General features: G+C 41.4%; 2 protein-coding genes across 8 annotated transcripts in view; one reads left to right on the forward strand and one right to left on the reverse strand.

The window, feature by feature from the left end:
* Nucleotides 1–20,982, reverse strand: part of DOCK9 (dedicator of cytokinesis 9) — a 213,744-nt gene that overhangs the window by 73,372 nt on the left and 119,390 nt on the right. For all 7 annotated transcript variants that reach the window (XM_065896283.1, XM_065896284.1, XM_065896286.1 and 4 more), the window contains exons 19-27: nucleotides 20,051–20,143; nucleotides 18,901–19,024; nucleotides 18,428–18,549; nucleotides 17,263–17,349; nucleotides 16,785–16,874; nucleotides 15,391–15,506; nucleotides 15,045–15,114; nucleotides 14,113–14,238; nucleotides 13,485–13,556 (exon numbers count right to left, since the gene is read on the reverse strand). In XM_065896283.1, the coding sequence (XP_065752355.1) occupies nucleotides 13,485–13,556; nucleotides 14,113–14,238; nucleotides 15,045–15,114; nucleotides 15,391–15,506; nucleotides 16,785–16,874; nucleotides 17,263–17,349; nucleotides 18,428–18,549; nucleotides 18,901–19,024; nucleotides 20,051–20,143 (900 nt within the window). The remainder of the gene's footprint in view (nucleotides 1–13,484; nucleotides 13,557–14,112; nucleotides 14,239–15,044; nucleotides 15,115–15,390; nucleotides 15,507–16,784; nucleotides 16,875–17,262; nucleotides 17,350–18,427; nucleotides 18,550–18,900; nucleotides 19,025–20,050; nucleotides 20,144–20,982) is intronic.
* KRTAP3-1 (keratin associated protein 3-1) lies at nucleotides 1,727–2,002 on the forward strand. The gene is given in 1 exon segment (XM_065896244.1): nucleotides 1,727–2,002. A coding segment is annotated over 1 exon segment (276 nt).

A 20,982-nucleotide genomic window follows, 5' to 3' on the forward strand; every position in this document is an offset into this window, starting at 1 on the left:
ACGAGGGTGACACCTGGGCTGGATAGTTGGATAGGAGCTTGAGTCCCTGAATGACCTTGGGGGACAAGATCCCCACTGTCTGAGCTGCCTACTGGCTCATAATTTTCCAAAAGAGAGAAATGAACCTTCTGTCTTAGTTTAGCCACTATTATTTTGGCCTCTTTTGGAGCAGCCAAACCAGTATGCTAATATCAAACAAATAGTATTTTGTAAAGCTAGAACTGGAGCCTAGGTATTTATGCTATGAAAGCATGCATTATTTTATGCATTAAATACCAGAACCTACTATGAAATTTTGAAATGCCAGCTTTATAATAATCTCAGTTCTCAAACCAAAACCAAGACAATCTTAGTAAATGTACACAAACTCAAGAATCCAGTGAGGGAAGGATCAAGTCATAAGAATTAGAAGTTTACCTACTTTCAAAAACAGAAGAGTAAAATTTTAAATTCCAAAAGGATTTTGTTCCGTATGTGCAAACCAGTAACTCTATATCCTGAGGTGTCAGCCTCAACAGATGATCAGCTTCCAGGAACCCAGGTAAGGCCAACTCTAACCACCAGGCATGACCGCCAGCTACCTAAGCTGGCCATTCCTAAAAAAGAGGTCTCCCAAGAAAAGCCTACAGAATGGGGCTGAGTCAACAGCTGCTTAAACCATGAAAAGTGGATGGGGAACTCTATAATGGAAGCATGGGGTGGACCGAGTGGAACCTATTAGTCAATATTATTATAACTAAAAGTGGGACAACCAGACTCCTATGCATTCTGACGTGATACAGTAGCACCAGCTAAGGTGTATCCTTGCCACAAAGAAAATCAAACCTGAATGGAATTAAGCCTCTAGATATCACTACACAAGGGTACAGGATACAGAGGGTACAGAGAATCATGTCACGTGTCATTGCAAGGTTACAACTGGCCAAATCTAGAATATGGGAAATTCTGCAGGACAAATGGTCTACTTTCCTCAACAAATACACTGCATTAAAGAAAGAAACAAATGGAGAGGAAACAGTGTGAGGATCCAAGAAACTTCAGAGACACATCAACCCAATGCAGTGTGTGGACTATGTTTAGATCCTGATTCGACCAACTGTAAAATGACATTTTTAAGACACCTGGGGGAAACGGAATACAGATGGGGTGTTGGATGATAACAGAGAAGTATTTCTAACTTTACTGAGTGTCATATGGTGCAATGGTTATTCTTTTTTAAGGCTTTATCCATTGGATATTATACACTAAAGTTTTATAGATGAAATGATAAAATATTGGGGAACTGCTTTAAAAATACTCTAGGAAAAAAGAAGTATGAGGGTGGATACCTAAAGCAAGAAAGGCAGAGTGCTGATAACTGTTGAAGCTGGGTGGGTGAGAGGCACATGAGATTCATTAAACTATTCCCTTTCTTTTTCTTTTTAAAAATTTCTATAATAAAATTTTTTTAATGGTGAGATAAAGCTCTCCCTACAGTGACAAACAGCTATTGTCAAGAGTCCCCATTTGGCAACAAAGCAATGAGGTAAGACACACATCGAAGGGTAATAAAGACTGAGGTAATGAGATGACTTTACGGAGATTATTATAAACTGAGATGGAAGAACATGATCTAGGCTAATGAGCTGATATCTAGGGGAGTGAGTGTTATAAGCACTGGCTCAGGAGAGGACAGACACTAAGACAGCAGGAGACTTCTCAGCCAAACGAAACCTACCTCCTGACCATGTCCTGCAGCCGGCTCTCCCCTTGGTAATGCTGCAGCGTCCGCAGTGGCCCGGCCACCACCTTCTATGCCTCCAGCAAGGGCTGCCGGTGCTCCGTCTGCCGGCCCAGCACCTGCCCACACCTGATCCGCCTCCTCCAGCCCACCTGCTGCGCCCCATGCCCCCCACCCTGCTGTCAGCCCGACACCTTCATGCCCTCCTGCTGGCTGCTCAGCTCCTGCCACCAGACCGCTGGCCTGAGTGGGATCTCCCTGATGACCCACACTCAGCCTTGAAGCGAAGGGCCCTGTGGGCCCTGCTGCTGACAGCCACGTCTCCACAGACACCAGCGAGGGGCTATACCATGTCCTACATCACCTGGGTGCTGCATCCACTGCCACCCAAGTCGCTGCCCACTGCGCAAGGACATCCAAAAGCCTTCACGCGTTCAGTGCTTTGCTCCTTGCTGTGTTCTACTCTCCTGGGTGTAGAGACCTCTCTTCTACAGGCCATTTCACTGCTCAGTGTTACAATAAATAAGACTACTAGTTAATAAACTTCATTTTCCTGGCTTAGCAAACGACAGTAACAACAGAAAAGTAATGGGATAGACAAGAAATTTGCCAATGACATTTCCAGCAGTCTCAAGTTACTCCCTCTCACTGGAATCCTACATCACTTCTCTCTTTTGTCCTGCAAGTTCTTTCCTTCTCCTGTGTCCTCGTTTTCATCTGCAAAACTTGGTCTTCTCTCTAACCTTTCTGTGTTTATTTCTCTCTGCACCCTGCTGGTGCCATATCCTTACAGGGAAAAGGCGTTCCCTCCTCTTTGTGCTGGCTCCACGTGGACGTGGGGGTGACCCATTCAGATCAGGAGGACGAACAGCCCTCCAGGTAGACAAAGGAGGGAAATGGAAGGAGTCTGGGCCTCTGTAACTTTGTGGAACGGAACCCCCATACTACCCTGGACTTTGAGGTGAGAAGAAATAAACTTTTTCTCTTGTTGGTCAATATTACTTTAGATCTCTGTCACAGCAGCTGAACCCATAGCCCTAAACCATAAGATCTCCCAAGAAAACTGATCACCTCCACCTTCCCTGGTAAACCATGCCCCGATTCTCTCTTTGGAAAGCTCCATTCCACTGTACGCTCACACTTAATATCCAGGTGGCCTTTTATCCCCCATTCAATCTGACTTTACTATGTTCTAAGTCAGATATATTGAGGTTTAATTTACATATACTAAAATTCACCCTTTTAAGGTACACAGTTGGGTTCATCTGGACAAATGAATACAGCTGTGTAACCACCATCACAGCCAAGATACAGTCCATTTCTATCACCCAAAAAACTTCCTCTTGGGCTTCCCTGGTGGCGCAGTGATTGAGAGTCCACCTGCCGATGCAGGGGACATGGGTTCGTGCCCCGGTCCGGGAAGACCCCATGTGCCGCGGAGCAGCTGGGCCCGTGAGCCATGGCCGCTGAGTCTGCGTGTCTGGAGCCTGTGCTCCGCAACGGGAGAGCCACAGCAGTGAGAGGCCCGCGTACCACAAAAAAAAAAAAAAAAAAGATTCCTCCTGTCCCTTTGAATCCCCTCCCCCACGCTGGCCCCTGGAAACCACTGCTCTGTTTTCTGTCCCTGTAGTTTTCCTTTTTCTAGAATGTCATATAAATGAACACATACAGTGTACAGTGTATCATGTATATGTGACCACAGTGACCTCCTTCACATAACATAATGCTTTCGAGATCCATCCATGTTTCTGGATGGAAATCAAATCAATACTTTGTTCCTTTTTATTACTAAGTAGTATTTCATTGTATGGAGTTACCACAACCTGTCTATCATTCACCAGTTAATGGACATTTCCAGTTTTTGGCTCCTATGAATAAACCTGCTATGCACATTTGCATACAGGTCTTTGTGTGGATATCTGTTTTCATTTCTCTTTGGTAAATACTTTAGAAGTACAATTGCTGGGTCAAATTATTGGTTCTGTCTTAATATCCTCTCTTATTCATTCATAATGGTTTGTGTCCTCATCCTCAAGCCTACCTCTTCCCTCCCAATGCTAGATTTTCATCAGCATCACAAGAAAACGTCATTTTATATTAGTGCAGTTAGAGAGCTAAAAAAAATAAATAAGTAAAAGACATATAAACAATGACAGGTGCATTAATCTGTTCCACAGACTATTTAAACTCCAGGAGGAAGGGAGACTCATTGGTACAAAAGTTTCCCAATCACTCTGCTAACATTTACACTCTCTTTCATCTTGTCACTACCCTGCCTTTCTATGGTCTCTACCAAATCGTCTGCTGCTTGGCCACAAAGCTCCCCAAAATAATCCTTCTAGGCCCAGGTAAAGTTCCAGCTCCAGCTCCACGTGAATCTACCACGTTGGAGCGTGCACACCTTCCTGCACTCTCCTCTGGCTGCATGTTTTCCTTCTGCAAGGACTCTGTGAGCTTCAAGGCTGAGGACGCACCCTCCACTCCACCTGCATTTCTCCTCAATGCTCTGCACAGAACAAACACTATTTGAAACAATGACTCATGGATGGAAGTATGGCTATTACTGTTCTGCCATCATGTACGTATAGAGTACACATATGGTTTAGAGGAAGTCCTGGCAGTACACCTAGAACATGAACCATATACCACCCTTTTGTTCACTCTTCAGATGAAAGCTCTTTCCTTGCTCAATTAAGACAGAAAATGGTTGAAAGCTAAACAACTGACACTTAAAGGTAGATATTCATCCTGTCCACTGCCAGGTTTCCAGCTTCCCCGAGGAACACCTGTGGAATGCTAACAATTTGCGTGATTCAGTATGGGAGGGAAGGAAACTCAAAATGAGTCTGCTGAAATTACAGTTGTTAAAAATAAACGACAGAAAAAACACACCTAAAATATGCTGACCTTAGAGGCAGAGTGGGAACGCCTCAGTAAGCCCCAATGAGGCCTGTTTTGTATCTTTCTCAAAAACCGCTTATTACAGATTCTAAGGACCTCACCTATAAAACACTCAAGTTTGGCACAGTCATATGTTATCAATCCAAACTTTGCAGGTCCATCTACGGTAGTAAAGAAATTGATTACTTTAGATGCTAGTTCAGAGAGAGGCTCCGATTCACAGCTCTCCTCCGCAAGTGTAGTTTGCTTGGCCGCGGACGGGAAGGTGGACATATATACGTGGTTGCCTCCATCTTCGGTACAACAGCGTGCAGATTTATCCCTCCTCATATATGGGCATCAGATGGAACAACCCTGCCAGCACCGGGACTGGAAAATGAAGGCCTCAGTTCAAGACACACTATGCCCCCAAATGCTGATCCACGGCAGATATCCTTGGGCAGGGCTTTCAGCAACACTGAAAAAAACATCTGGCTCTTACATGAATCCATGGCCCAGATGCCCCTACAAGACAGTTGTGTGCCTGTTCATGGCACTTTAAGACAGACTCACCAATGAGGAAGAAAGTCAAGGTCGGGATTATAAACACACTGGATTATACTGACAATCTTCAGCCTAAAAACAGAAAAACTCTGAGAGGATTTGATCATGATTCTGGAAATCACAAGTGGTACAGAAATGGTGAATATGAACTTGTTCCCTAAATCCAGAACACAGGGATCAGGGACTAGGACATGCAATTCTTAAGATGTAAATATAAGACAAATATTAAAATAAATAATTCAAACATAAAAACTCATTACTCCTAAGATATGAGGCAAAGTTAATGCACGCTTCAAAAACTGTGAGAGAAGTTTCTAGATCAAGGTGTGGTTTAGGGGAAGGGCGGCATGATTTAGGGGAAGGATGCTATCTTGGGTGACATGGAAGCAGAAGCCACAGGAGAGCCCCTCTAAAAGTGAATAATGTCAAACTCCCCAAAGTGGGGAGCTGGTGTTTTGAGTCTCTTTTTATAGTAAATTATGCTGCGATTAAGCTTTCTCCTTTTGGATGCCTGTGTTTCTTTGCAAACTGGATAATTTTAAAATAAACTATCTCTAAAAACTGTCTGAATGCTGTTTTGAGACCAAGATATAATTAACTTACAGAAAAGGTTCTGCATGGCAGCATCTGAGTGCTTTGTGTAAAGTTCCAAGTACAAACTATTTCCTCGTCACGTTGGAGAATGGGGTTATAGGCTGGGAATGGCAGAACACTTGAGATAGGCTGATCTTGCCTCTAGCATGATTCTTGGCTCTGCTCAATTGTGTGACCCTGGGCAGGTCACTTCATGGGTACAGACTTCCATCTCTACCTCTGTGAAATAAGGGAGGAGTTGGACAAGAAGTTAGCTTTCTGGTCCCTACTGACCCTAAAGTTCTACGGTTTAATTTGCCATCTTGAGAAAAGAACACACACAATTAAATTCCTTTATTAATTTTTATCACAGTTCTCAGATAGATGACACTGATAGTTGATTTTAAATATACTTCTCGACCAGTCCCTCCCATGAGGAAGCTTGCACAAACCTCTTAGATAGCCTCATCCACAAGAGGGCAGACAGCAGAAGCAAGAAGAACTACAATCCTGCAGCCTGTGGAAAGAAAACCACATTCACAGAAAGATAAACAAAATGAAAAGGCAGAGGACTATGTCCCAGATGAAGGAACAAGATAAAAACCCAGAAAAACAACTAAATGAGGTGGAGACAGGCAACCTTCCAGAAAAAGAACTCAGAATAATGATAGTGAAGATGATCCAGGACCTCAGAAAAAGAATGGAGGCAAAGGTCGAGAAGATGCAAGAAATATTTAACAAAGACTTGGAGAACTAAAGGACAAACACCTAGAAGAATTAAAAAACAAACAAACAGAGATGAATAATACAATAACTGAAATGAAAAACACACTGGAAGGAATCAATAGCAGAATAACTGAGGCAGAAGAACACATAAGTGACCTGGAAGACAGAAGGGTGGAATTCACTGCCATAGAACAGAATAAAGAAAAAAGAATGAAAAGAAATGAAGCCAGCCTAAGAGACCTCTGGGACAACATTAAACTCAACAACATTTGCATTATAGGGGTCCCAGAAGGAGAAGAGAAAAAGAAAGGACCCGAGAAAATATCTGAAGAGATTATAGTCAAAAAATTCCCTAACGTGGGAAAGGAAATAGCCACCCAAGTCCAGGAAGTACAGAAAGCCCCAAGCAGGATAAACCCAAGGAGAAACATGCTGAGATGCACAGTAATCAAACTGACAAGAATTAAAGACAAAGCAAAATTATTAAAAGCAGCAGGGAAGAGCTTCCACGGTGGCGCAGTGGTTGAGAGTCCGCCTGCTGATGCAGGGGACATGGGTTCGTGCCCCGGTCCAGGAGAATCCCACATGCCACGGAGCAGCTGGGCCCGTGAGCTATGGCTGCTGGGCCTGCGTGTCTGGAGCCTGTGCTCCGCAGTGGGAGAGGCCGCAACAGTGAGAGGCTCACGTACCGCAAAAAAAAAAAAAAAAAAAAGCAGCAGGGAAAAATGACAAATAACATACAAGTGAACTCCCATAAGGTTAACAGCTGATTTCTCAGCAGAAATTCTACAAGCCAGAAGGGAATGGCACGATATATTTAAAGCAATGAAAGGGAAGGACCTACAACCAAGATTACTTTACCCAGCAAGGATCTCATTCAGATTTGACAGAGAAATCAAAAGCTTTATAGACAAGCAAAAGCTAAGAGAATTCAGCACCACTAAACCAGCTTTACAACAAATGCTAAAGGAACTTCCCTAGGCAGGAAACACAAGAGAAGGAAAGACCTACAAAAACAAACCCAACAACAAAAAAAAAAAAAAAAAAAAAAACAAACCCAAAACAATTAAGAAAATGGTAACAGGAACATGCATATTGATAATTACCTTAAATGTAAATGGATTAAATGCTCCAACCAAAAGACATAGACTGACTGAACTGATACAAAAACAAGGCCCATATATATGCTGTCTACCAAGAGACCCACTTCAGACCTAGGGACACATACAGACTGAAAGTGAGGGGATGGAAAAAGATATTCTACGCAAATGGAAATCAAAAGAAAGCTGGAGTAGCAATTCTTCTCTCAGACAAAATAGACTTTAAAATAAAGAATGTTATAAGAGACAAGGAAGGACACGACCTAATGATCGAAGGATCAATCCAAGAAGAAGATATAATAATTATAAATATATATGCACCCAACATAGGAGCACTCAATACATAAGGCAAATGCTAACAGCTATAAAAGAGGAAATCTACACTAACACAGTAAGAGTGGGGGACTTTAACACCTCACTTACACCAATGGACAGATCATCCAGGCAAAAGATTAATAAAGAATACACAAGCTTTAAATGACACAATAGACCAGATAGATTTAATTGATATTTATAGGACATCCCATCCAAAACCAGCAGATTGAACTTTCTTCTCAAGTGCACACGGAACATTCTCCAGGATAGATCTTATCTTGGGTCACAAATCAAGCCTCAGTTAATTTAAGAAAATTAAAATCATATCAAGCACCCTTTCTGACCACAACACTATGAGATCAGAAATTACAGGGGAAAAAACATAAAAAACACAAACACTTGGAAGTTAAACAATAGGTTACTAAATAATCAAGAGATCACTGAAGAAATCAAAGAGGAAATCAAAAAATACCTAGAGACAAATGACAATGAAAACATGATGATCCAAAACCTATGGGATGTAGCAAAAGCAGCTGTAAGAGGGAAGTTCATAGCAATACAATCCTGCCTCAAGAAACAAGAAAAATCTCAAATAAACAATCTAAACTTACACCTGAGGGAACTAGAGAAAGAAGAACAAACAAAACCCAAAGTAGAAGCAAAGAAACCATAAAGACCAAAGCAGAAATAAATGAGAAAGAAATGAAGGAAACGATAGCAGAGATCAATAAAACTAAAGCTGGTTCTTTGAGAAGATAAATAAAATTGACAAACCATTAGCCAGACTCATCAAGAAAAAAAGGGAAAAGATTCAAATCAACAGAATTAGAAATGAAAAAGGAGAAGTAACAACTGACACTGCAGAAATACAAAGGATCATGAGAGATTACTACAAGCAACTATATGCCAATAAAATGGACAACCTGGAAGAAATGGACAAATTCTTAAAAAGGTATAACCTTCCAAGACTGAACCAGGAAGAAACAGAAAATATGAAAGACCAATCACAAGTAATGAAATTGAAACTGTGATTAAAAATCTTCAAACAAACAAGAGTCTAGGACCAGATGGCTTCACAGGTGAATTCTATCAAACATTTAGAGAGGAGTTAACACCTAACCTTCTCAAACTCTTCCAAAAAATTGTAGAGGAAGGAACACTCCCAAACTCATTCTACAAGGCCACCATCACCCTAATACCAAAACCAGACAGAGATACTACAAATAAAGAAAATTACAAACCAATATCACCGATGAATATAGATGCAAAAATCCTCAACAAAATACTAGCAAACAGAATACAACACATTAAAAGGATCATACACCATGATCAAGTGGGATTTATCCCAGCGATGCAAGGATTCTTCAATATATGCAAATCAATCAATGTGATACACCATATTAACAAAGTGAAGAATAAAAACCATATGATCATCTCAACAGATGCAGAAAAAGCTTTTGACAAAATTCAACACCCATTTATGATAAAAACTCTCCAGAAAGTGGGCATGGAGAGAACCTACCTAAAAGGCCATATACAATAAACCCACAGCCAACATCACTCTCAATGGGGAAAAACCGAATGCATTTCCTCTAAGATCAGCAATAAGACAAGGATGGTCACTCTTGCCACTATTATTCAACATAGTTTTGGAAGTCCTAGCCACAGCAATCAGAGAAGAAAAAGAAATAAAAGGAATTCAAATTGGAAAAGAAGAAGTAAAACTGTCACTGTTTGCAGATGACATGATACTATACATAGAGAATCCTAAAGATGCCACCAGAAAACTACTAGAGCTAATCAATGAATTTGGTAAAGTTGCAGGATACCAAATTAATGTACAGAAATCTCTTGCATTCCTATACACTAATAAACAAAGTTCAGAAAGAGAAATTAAGAAAACAATCCCATTCACCATTGCAATAAAAAGAATAAAATACCTAGGAATAAACCTACCTAAGGAGGTAAAAGACCTGTGCTCAGAAAACTAAAAGACACTGATGAAAGAAATCAAAGATGTCACAAACAGATGGAGAGATATACCATGTTCTTGGATTGGAAGAATCAATATTGCCCAAAGCAATATACAGATTCAATGCAATCCCTATCAAATTACCAATGGCATTTTTTACAGAACTAGAACAAAAAATCTTAAAAGTTGTATGGAGACACAAAAGACCCCAAATAGCCAAAGCAATCTTGAGGGAAAAACAGAGTTGGAGGAATCAGACTCTCTGACTTCAGACTACACTACAAAGCTACAGTAATCAAGACAATATGGTACTGGCACAAAAACAGAAATATAGATCAAAGGAACAGGATAGAAAGCCCAGAGATAAACCCATGCCCCTATGGTCAACTAATCTATGACAAAGAAGGCAAGGATATACAATGGAGAAAAGACAGTCTCTTCAATAAGTGGTGCTGGGAAAACTGGACAGCTACATGTAAAAGAATGAAATTAGAACACCCCCTAACACCATACACAAAGGTAAACTGAAAATGGATTAAAGACCTAAATGTAAGACCTGACACTATAAAACTCTTAGAGGAAAACACAGGAAGAACACTCTTTGACATAAATCACAGCAAGATCTTTTCTGACCCACCTCCTAGAGTAATGAAAACAAAAAGAAAAACAAACAAATGGGACCTAATGAAACTTAAAAGCTTTTGCAAAGCAAAGGAAACTATAAATAAGATGAAAAGACAACTCTCAGAATGGGAGAAAATATTTGCAACTGAATCAATAGACAAAGGATTAATTTCCAAAATATATAAACAGCTCATGCAGCTCAATATTAAAAAAACAAACAACCCAATGCAAAAATGGGCAGAAGACCTAAGTAGACATTTCTCCAAAGAAGACATACAGATGGCCAAGAAGCACATGAAAAGCTGCTCAACATCGCTAATTATTAGAGAAATGCAAATCAAAACTACAATGAGGTATCACCTCACACCAGTTAGAATGGGCATCATCAGAAAATCTGCAAAGAACAAATGGTGGAGAGGGTGTGGAGAAAAGGGAACCCTCTTGCACTGTTGGTGGAAATGTAAATTGATACAGCCACTATGGAGAACAGTATGGAGGTTCCTTAAAAAACTAAAAATAGAATTACCATATGACCGAGCAATCCCACTACTGGGCATATACCCTGAGAAAACCATAATTCAAAACGACACATGCACCCCAATGTTCACTGAAGGACTATTTACAATAGCCAGGTCATGGAAGCAACCTAAGTGCCTATCGACAAAGGAATGGATACAGAAGATGTGGTATATATATACAATGGAATATTAGGTATAAAAAGGAACGAAACTGGGTCATTTATAGAGACGTGGATGGACCTAGATACTGTCATACAGAGTGAATTAAGTTAGAAAGAGAAAAACAAATATCGTATATTAACACATATATGTGGAATCTAGAAAAATGGTACAGATGAACCGGTTTTCAAGGCAGAAATAAAGACACAGATGTAGAGAACAAACATGGACACCAAGGGGGCAACATTGGGGGGCAGGTGGTGGTGGTGGGATGAACTGGGAGATTGGGATTGACATGTATACACTAATATGTATAAAATAGATAACTAAAGAACCTGCTGTATAAAAAAATAAAAATAAACAAATAAATAAATATACTTCTCAGGAATGTTTCAGAAGTGTTCCTTACCTCCTTGAACATGGCTCCCGTGGTATAACTGCATGCTTTCCCACATGAACTCCATGAGGGCACAAATCATACTACATTTAACCGTGTAACCTCTGAGCCTGTCATATAATAAGGGCTCAATGAATACTTCCTGAACACATCAGTTCTTTTTAAAAATATAATCAGGTTTACTAATCTCTCTGAAGTGATCCCATTTATTTAAAGACAAAAATGATGAAAAATCCAGTAGTTCAGTTATGAACTGAATTGTGTCCCTGTTCCCAACCTCCCCCCAAAATTCGTATATTGAAGTCCTAACCCTACCTCAGAATGTAAGTGCATTTGGAGATAGGGTCTTCAAAGAGGAAATTAAGTTAAAATTAGGTCATCAAGATGAGCCTTAATCCAGCAGGATTAAGAAGAGATTAGGACACAGACACACACAGAGGGAAGACCATGCGAGGACACAGGGAGAAGAAGGCCACCCACAAGCCAAGGAGAGAGGCCTCCTGAGACACCAATCCTACAGACACCTTGATCTCAAGACATCTAGCCTCCAGAATCACAAGGAAATAAACTTCTGTTGTTTAAGTCCCCCGGTGTATAGTACTTGTGATGGCAGCCCCAGCAGACGACGACAGGCCTAGAGCCTGTCCTGTATAGGGCATTTTTAACAGAAAGGCAAAATAACATGATGTGTGTGTGTGCATGCCTGTTTAGCTGCATACTGCCAAGTAGACAATCTGCTAGATTTTTCCCTTGGCAGGCTGTGCTGGCAAGATTTAGATGGTGCGCTACTCTGTGGAAGGCAGGGCCCACCTCCATCTGGCATCTCCCTGTGCACTAAAATTGGATTTAAAAGAAAAAAGAAAAGAAAGGAAACCTCCTGAGCAGGCTCCAGCTCTACTAGAAGAAAAGCACAGCTTTAGCTTCTGAACCACCAGCCTTCCACCTGACAAAATCCACCAGCCTTTCCCCAGGCTTCCTCTCCATCCAGATCCCTTGTCCAGGGGACCTAGATCTTGAGCCTCCCTCCCTGGGGCTCCGCCCTCATTCCCACGTGCATTGAGGAGGCTGCTGGGCCCCAGGAACCCTGCTCCCTGCATGAGCGCCTGCTGCTCCCGGCCATAGTCACCAACACCCCGCTTCTGTACAGCTATGACACAGTAAGAATCCAGTCATACAGCAACTCCGGGACTCCAAGAGTCTCAGAAGCAATTCTGCGCACAACCACCTGGGTTTACTGCGTTGGAATTCCATAAATATTTATCTACACTGAACCTCAGCCAGCCAGCGGGGGCATCAGGCCAGAGTCTGTTCATCTCATGGCAGAGACCAGTGGGAACCAGGGGACAGCACGGGGACCCAGAGGGTCACACACACCCAGGCACCATGGGGAGGATGCGTCAGGGGAGACGGAGTTGTCTCAGAGTTGTCTCAGGCCATAGAGGATGTGTGATCATACCAGACTTTCCCATCTAAGTTGCTGAGAAATCTCTACAATGTTCAAGACACTTAACAAACACTGGGTAGTTACATTTGAAATGAACGCTTAAACTGCTACTCCCTTTTCAACATATGTGAAGATTTCTAAGCTAGTCAAAGGAAAAGACTTATTTTTCTCTGGATTTAATAACACAGAGCTCCACGAGTGTGGGCTCTGGAGCCAGACTGGCCCAAAGCCTGGCTCCCTCAATTCATTGCAGGGTGATCCTGGGTAGTTAACTCAAGCACTCTGGTCTCACCTTCTTCATCTATAAAACTATAAGACTAGTACTTCCCCCATAGGGTTGTTATACAGCCAAAATGACTTACTACTTGGAAAGCCCCTAGAACAGTACTGTGACCGGAACATAGAAAGCAATAATAAGTGTTAGCTACAAACACAATGAAAGAGAATTTCCCGTAAGAACTGCCAGGTAAGCCCTGAGAGGAAGTGACATACCTTAACTTTGGAGTTCTCTATCAAATGCTGAGCCATGGATTTGATCAAAACTTCAAAGAAAAACCATGAATACTGAAAGAAACAAAAGAATCCAGTAAGGAAAACAACAAATCAGAAGGTGAGACATTTACTCCCTTAGGCTGACAATGTCACTGATGTGAAACAAGTGTGACCTGAAAACATAGCTGAGCCTCTTGGCGAATGGCTGTCAGAACAGAGGTGCAAGGCAGATGCACCCGCTTCCACGCGTCCAACAGTAAACAATGCTGTACACTCAGCAGACATTCAGCACGGCACAGCCAACCAGAGGTGCCAACTCATTCGCACTGGCCTTTCCTCTCGGTTGGGTCCCACCCGTGGACACTTGCCTTTATAGTCTCTAACTCAGTGTCCTCCAACGGTTTGAATATAATGACTGTGAAACTTTGAACACAGTAATACCTTGCGGCTCTGTTAGGAGCACAAGTACAAGTAGTGAAGTTGGTACTGAAGAACTAACTCTGTTACCCCCTTTTAGGAGGTGGTGATTGTCTCCAAAAGCACACAAAGAGGGTGAAATCGATCAGGCCATGAAGTCTGAATTTTCTTGTTTCAATACCACAGAGCCACACTGGCCCTCCTGACATACCTTAAGTAGTTTGTTGCTGGTGAGGAAATCGGCGGAAGGCTTGAGAATTGTGGTCATGGATTTGGTCAGCTCTTCATGCACCGTCTTGTATTCGGAAGCAATATACGGCTCAGCCTTATAAGCATACTTTGAAGAAAAGGGAAAGATATTTTAATGCATCGGTTCTCCAAGTTGGGCTGAAAGCTGGAGAGGCTCCAAAGGATGGAGATCTGGGACTGAGATACAACTGCATGGGTGGGAGAGGTGGTGTGGAAACGGAAGGTGGGAAGGGTGGTTGTCATGTGACAGGAAGAGGGAGCCCAGGGTGTCTTCAGGGAGCCCATCAAAACATGTGAATCACCTGACTCAGCTGGTAGGTCCTCCAGCCCAGAACTCCACCTCCCAAGGACTTTAAGCAATGTGTCACATGACACTCAGGAACTGATTCCCTAAAGCACCCCAATTTTACTTTTTAAACTAATACATAACTATAATTCACAGAGGTGTCAAAGGTTAAATAGAACACATGTAACTTTTGAGAACAGTAAAGGCCACCATGTTCACGAAATATTGTATGTAAATGACAAACTTGCTGATGTTTATCCTAACGGCACCTCTTACTTTCCTTCATAGTCTTCTAATTTGATGGTGGCCACAGCTAACCTTCCCATCTTTCAATTTCTATGTCATTTGGGTCACATTATTTGCAAAACCCATAAAAGGATGAAATGTAGCTGAAAGAATGAAATTAAGTAAATAAAGGAATGGCTGCCCCGCTCTGGACTTCCCCGTGTTCAGGTGCAAGCACCAGCTATAGGCATAAAAGATAAAGCAGAGGTGTTAAGTTTCATCCCAAATACATCCCCAAATGACTAGATTAAAAAAAGTAAGTCCTCAGAAGGAAAACTGGAGAGCCACAGATTTAAATGACCGGGGCAGTTTCATTTACATACCTTAACATATGACCTCAAGTGGCTCTCCAATCCTTCCTCATGGCACTGGGCAACCACATGAATAATGACCCTACACATCACAGGAATGAATAAAGCAATGAACAGTAATGTGAAAATGGAAACATTTCGTTATTATCACAGTAGTAGTAGAACAATGACGGTGCTATTGGCACCACAGGAAACGAGGAAACAAGGAATCAGATGGGGTCCCCGCATATGGGATCAAAAGAAATTTCTTAACTATAATGTCCAACACATACTCGCATCCCAGATACGTATGACTGTGCTCCAGATGCGGACAGACTGAAAGGGAAGAAGAGTATCCACCGCTCTCTGCCTCTCTCACCGTGTCACATTGACGGCGACTTCCTCCTGGGTTGCTCGGGTGAGGACACGGAATAGCTGGTTTAGGATGGTGGGCAAGAAGGCGATCATCACGTGACCTTCCATCGCATGCAGGCTCTACAGACGTGGAATGGCAAAGTTCGTGTTACCTTTTTAAAAGTAAACCAACCCCAAGAAGTTTCCACTTAGTTCCAAATAAGGATGGAAGAAATCCATCTTAAACAAATGGAGACAGTGGCAGGCAGACTAATGGGCAAAGATGTCCACGTCCTAAACCCCAGAACCTGTGAATGTGTTACATGGCAAAGGGGAATTAAGGCTGCTAATCAGATTAGCTGGCCTTGAGACAGGGGACTCTGCTGGATTATCCAGGTGGGCCTGAAGTAATCACAAGCATCCTTAAAAGTGGAAGAGGGAGGCAGGAGAGTGGGGGGAAGAATGCTCAGAGATGCAACATTGTTGGCTTTGAGATGGAGGAAGGGGCCACAAGCCAAGGAATGAGTGCAGCCTTTAGGAGCTGGAAAAGGACAGGAAATAGATTCACCCCTAGAGTTCCAGAAAGGAACTCAGCCCTGTTAATAACACCCTGGTTTTAGCCCAGTGAGACCCGTGTCAGATCTCTGACCTACAGGAAGTGTAAGAAAACAAATTTGTGTTGTTTTAAGCCACCATTTTGTTGTAATTTGTTACAGCAGCAATAGAGAATGAATAAAAGGTTCTTATTCAAGTCACATGGCTCTTATGATATAGCTGAAAGGGGACCTGGAGCAGTGATTTCAGAATCCCCATTCCATTTTCCTTGCTTAAATCAAACGAATTCCACTTCTCACATTTCTTCTATTTTGTCCCCATGCTTAGATTGCCCTTTTTCGAAATGCTCCCCTAGAATCACGTTCTGGGTGAAACTCCCCTTGACCAACCCTCCTGCTCTCCCTGTTCCATGACTCCAGGAGCCCCCCAGCCTGCCCAAAGCTGGAGTTGGTTATGTGCATCATTTCTGGGTTTTTTGCCCACCTAGCATGCATTCACCAAGTTTATGTTGTCCCCTACAATGAATAAGAAGTTACTTAACAGTGGGACTAAAGTCACTGCTTTTTATGTGCCTGTGACTGTGCTCTGCACCCAGTAAGCACTCACAGAGAGGGCCTCTAAGTGGGTGGTTTTCTACGCGGAATAATGTGTTTTAGGTCCAGCCTGAGAAAAGGATATGTGGGGCTAGAATGAAGATCACAGTGGTATTATTTCCGAGTCCACTTCTTCCCACTATCTAAAACCATATAGATGCCATCAGTGTGAGGGTATCTAGCTAAGAGCAGCCTCACTCACCACCAAATAAAAAAAACCAACCTACTGTACACTCATTAAAAAGGGGTTACTAAGAAAGCTATGTGATACCTTCAGGTATTTTACAAGTTCGCTCCCTAAGGCTTGGGCTCCGGATTCGGTTTTCTGACAGTACTGGAAAAAATTATGGAAGTGCTGATCCTGGGGAGATAAAAGAAGACAAGAAAATGAAAGTTTATTAGCATATCTGCTGTGGAAACAGAAGTATTTGCTTCTTGCAGCATGTATGTTTTATTTAGACTACAAAATATCATATAAAAATGAAAGCATCAAAGAGATAAAAATAAATTTAAAAAAAGATTTCAAAGATCCTCCAACAAAAGAGGAAAACTGTTGAGAAATGTTACTTGTACTATTCATTTATATCATTACATGAGAGCACCTTATATGCACTTTCTTTCTTCAAAAAAGGACTTATAGAGTGAAAATATATCTATGTAATATATCAATTAGGATTTTATTTTGCCAAAAAATCACGCAAACTCATTCACAAAGCAATCACTGCTAATTTTAATGGAACAGCGCTTACCTGAGTATACACTGTGGAAACCAGATGAGTTGAAACTTTCAGCAGTGGCTTGCTTCCATCTACCCATTTAATTTCTGGACCATAATGCTGAAAAAATATGGAGGGAAGAAACATCCCAACAGATTACTGACATTAGCTTCAAACATCATCTTCAGTGAAGGTACTGATGAGGTGCTGAAGGCCAGACAGCCTCAGTAACTTGATATTTAGGCCTGGCTCACAGCAGGAATGTAACCAGTACTAGTTTCTGCCTACTTCCTGATATTCTAAGCTACCTTTTCTGTGTACTTGCAGCTGTATGAATTACTGTCCATTTGAGAGGGAAAGACTCCCAATACTACCAATCACTTAACCAAACTTGAGTTCAGGGTTCCGAAAGTCATGGCATAAGGTACCAGATAAAGTAAATAGGATAGTAAGTATTCCTGGCACAGGCAAAGGGTCCATCATCTGTTTGTGTTTAGTTTTATTTCTGAAACCTCTGTTTTTCTCATGTTCAGACTAGGAATAATAACTGAATGTTATATGATTTACCCTTATTTTGGAATATTTTAACTATTTGTTCATAACATGGGCCCAAATCTGGCACTATTTAAATGCAGAGAGATATTAAAAGCCATTCACAATGAAACAGAACAGATCTTAACTAAGCATGTTATAAAACTGAAGTCTATAACATTTAAGATGGCTAAAAAGAATATAAAACCAGCAAACCAATTGGAGGAATCTGAGAAAATTCAAGCTCTAATGAATCAGAAATGTATCAGAGTGGACTACCATGTGGGTGAGAGATTTGCTTACTAGACTTACAATAAGTTGGAAGACAATTCCTAACCATTTGCATGACTCTAAGAACCTATCTTTATTTGAGCACGGCTAGTTTTCAGAGACAAACTTTCATCTCATACAGTACCTCCAAGTTTCCATTTCCCTGCTGAAGTACTGCTAGTTCAGGGCTTATAAAACGCCCAAACTGTAATTCCAGATTGTGATACCTGTTAACAGCACTGCCTTCCAGTGGCCTAAGTTTACTTGAAAATGAATAACTAAAACCAAAATGAGGGACTGGCGAAAATAATGCATGCTTTTGTGTGTTACTGTTGTTTTAGCTGATCTTTAATGCTTTCTCAAGGAACTGCGATCAACCAATCTTAAAGTACTGTACCCTGCCCATCCCAAGCTCCTGGTAGCCAAGGTAGCCGGATGGGAGATTGGCTGAGACAGGGATGTGCTGCTCGCTAGTCACCACCCTTCCATCTTTCAGGAGAGGAAGCCAGGAATATCCAACTGTTGAAATAAAGAACAAAAAAAATCACCGTAAGTGTAGGAAAATGTATGAAGACAGCCATGTTACTAAATTGCCTGATCTTTAAGAACTGTTAATACCAATCAGTAAGAAACTGAAAAGACCCTGAATATAGTCTCTGCAGAACAGCGTCTATAATGTACGCTGGCCTCTTTGGGATTAGAATTCTAAAATTATCTCCTATAAAATGGACGTATGTGAGCCGGGCATGCTACCCTTACAAATGTCATCTAAAAACACCTTCACAAAAGGATGCAAATTCAGAATCAAGACAAAATTTAAGAACCTGATGTGTAAGTTGTGAACAATCAAAGGAATGATGAAATTCAAACCTTGTGTTTCAACAACATCCTTCTTCTTTGTGCTTCCTTTGCTTGAATTATCACAGCTGACGTGGAAGAATGTGAACAGCAAGTGGTGCTTTTCATGTAGCTGGGTGGGCAATTCTATTTTAATCTGCAAGGAAGACAAAATAACAATCTTTTTTATATTCTAAAACAATAACGTGTCACCCAGGTACAAACATGTATTTGCTCTCCAAACTGATTTAACGTTTGCAGTTAAAGAGAGCTGAGGCTGTAAAGTTGTGCTAAGGAAGAAATGGATCCTTAATACACTGTACTGGTCTAAATGTCTGTGTCCCCCACAAATGCATATGTTGAAATCCTAGCTCCAAAGGTGATGGTATTAGTAGGTGGGCCCTTTGGGGTGATTAGGGCATGAGGATGGAGCCCTCATAAATGGCATTAGTGCTCCTGTAAGAGATCCTATACAGCTCCCAGGCCCTTCCTGCCATGGGAGGACACAACTGGGAAGTCTGTGACCTGGGAGGTGGCCCTCACCCAACCATACTGGCACCCTGATCCTAGACTTCCAGCCTCCAGAACCGTGAGCAATTAATATCTGCTGTTTACAAGCCACCCAGTTGGTGGTATTCTGTTACAGCAGCCTGAATGGACTAAAAACATTCACTGACCAAAAAACAGGAGAGTTGGTATTTCAACTCTAGAAAGAACTGGAAAACTCATGACAGAAACCACTTTGTTAACTTAACACAACCAAGGCATAATGAAAAACCAGGTTTAAACATTTAAAAGTAGGATTCACATAGTAGTTTTAATGAACTGCATTGTAATTCTACATAAGGAAACCCAAAAATAAGAAAGGAAGATTCTCAGGTCCAACAAGTATTTAACTATACTTAAGTATGCATTTGAACGGAAATATTAATGGTGGTAGGGATACAAGAGGAATTTTGAGTTTTTCTTTTCTATATTATCTGCATTTTCCAAGTTCTTATTTTTTATAATAAATGTTACTTTTATAATTAGAAAATTTATGTCAAATAAATATTTCAACATTTAGCTCTATTACTGTAATTTCAGTATGCAGCTTCTCTTGAATTCTGGTTTACTAGGCAAAGAAAGTTGAGTTTTCCTTAAAACTGGTTAAACTGGGTTTTCTCTTGAAAACCTCACTTACCTCATCATAAAATTCTGGGTTTTGGTGATGGTGTAGAACTGCAGCAAAGGCGCTTCTTGTGAATACTGGCCCACCAGGTCTGCCATAAATGCACTAAAGTAAGAATTAGCAAAGGGAGACACCAGTCTTCAATTAATAGAGTAAGAAAATAAACACAGATGTGTTGTAAAGAAAGCAGCATTCCTGCAGCATAAACTAAGCCACCTTTGATGGATTTCTCCTGCTTACAAGACTCCAGCCCCACAAGCCCTCTTACTCCTAGATCCTACCCGCCCCTGGCTTATCTCCCAGCCCTCCCCTCCACTCCCTCCCCAACCCCTCCCCCACCCCTCCATGCCCTGGACAACGCCTGCTCACTGCTCACTTTCACCTCCATGCCTTTGCTGACACAAACCCTCAGTCTGAACGACCTTCCCTCCCATGTACAGCAAGCAAACTCTCATGCATCCTTCAAGAAATGAGTCATTCCTTCCTGTGTCCCCTCGGCAATTTTTTATACTAATTACTCAGTTTTATCCAAAAAACCATTTCTGTACCTTCTGTGTGCCAGGAGCTTTTCCTCCATGACTGCCTTTCCCACTAAACTGTGAATTTCTTGAGGGCAAAAACTATATTATATTCTTTGCATCTTTATCTCCTTCCCTTTTTGGAAAGTCATTTCCACACAGTTCCAGTAAAGAATTTGGGCTCTGGAGCCAGAATGCCTGGGTTTGAACACCGGTTCCACTAATGTATGGCCCTGAGCAATTCACTTAAATTCTGTGCATTAGTTCCCTCATCTAAAAAAAATTCAGATAATAATAGTTCCTAACTCAAAAGACTGTTATGAGCATTAAAGGAGTCTAATTACCTATAGGGCTCTACGAGCAGAGCCTGGAATATAACAAGCACTCAATAAACATCACCAATAATCTACTATTATTATTACATAC

This window comes from Phocoena phocoena, chromosome 18, assembly GCF_963924675.1.
Source record: "Phocoena phocoena chromosome 18, mPhoPho1.1, whole genome shotgun sequence".
Taxonomy (NCBI): Eukaryota; Metazoa; Chordata; class Mammalia; order Artiodactyla; family Phocoenidae; genus Phocoena; species Phocoena phocoena.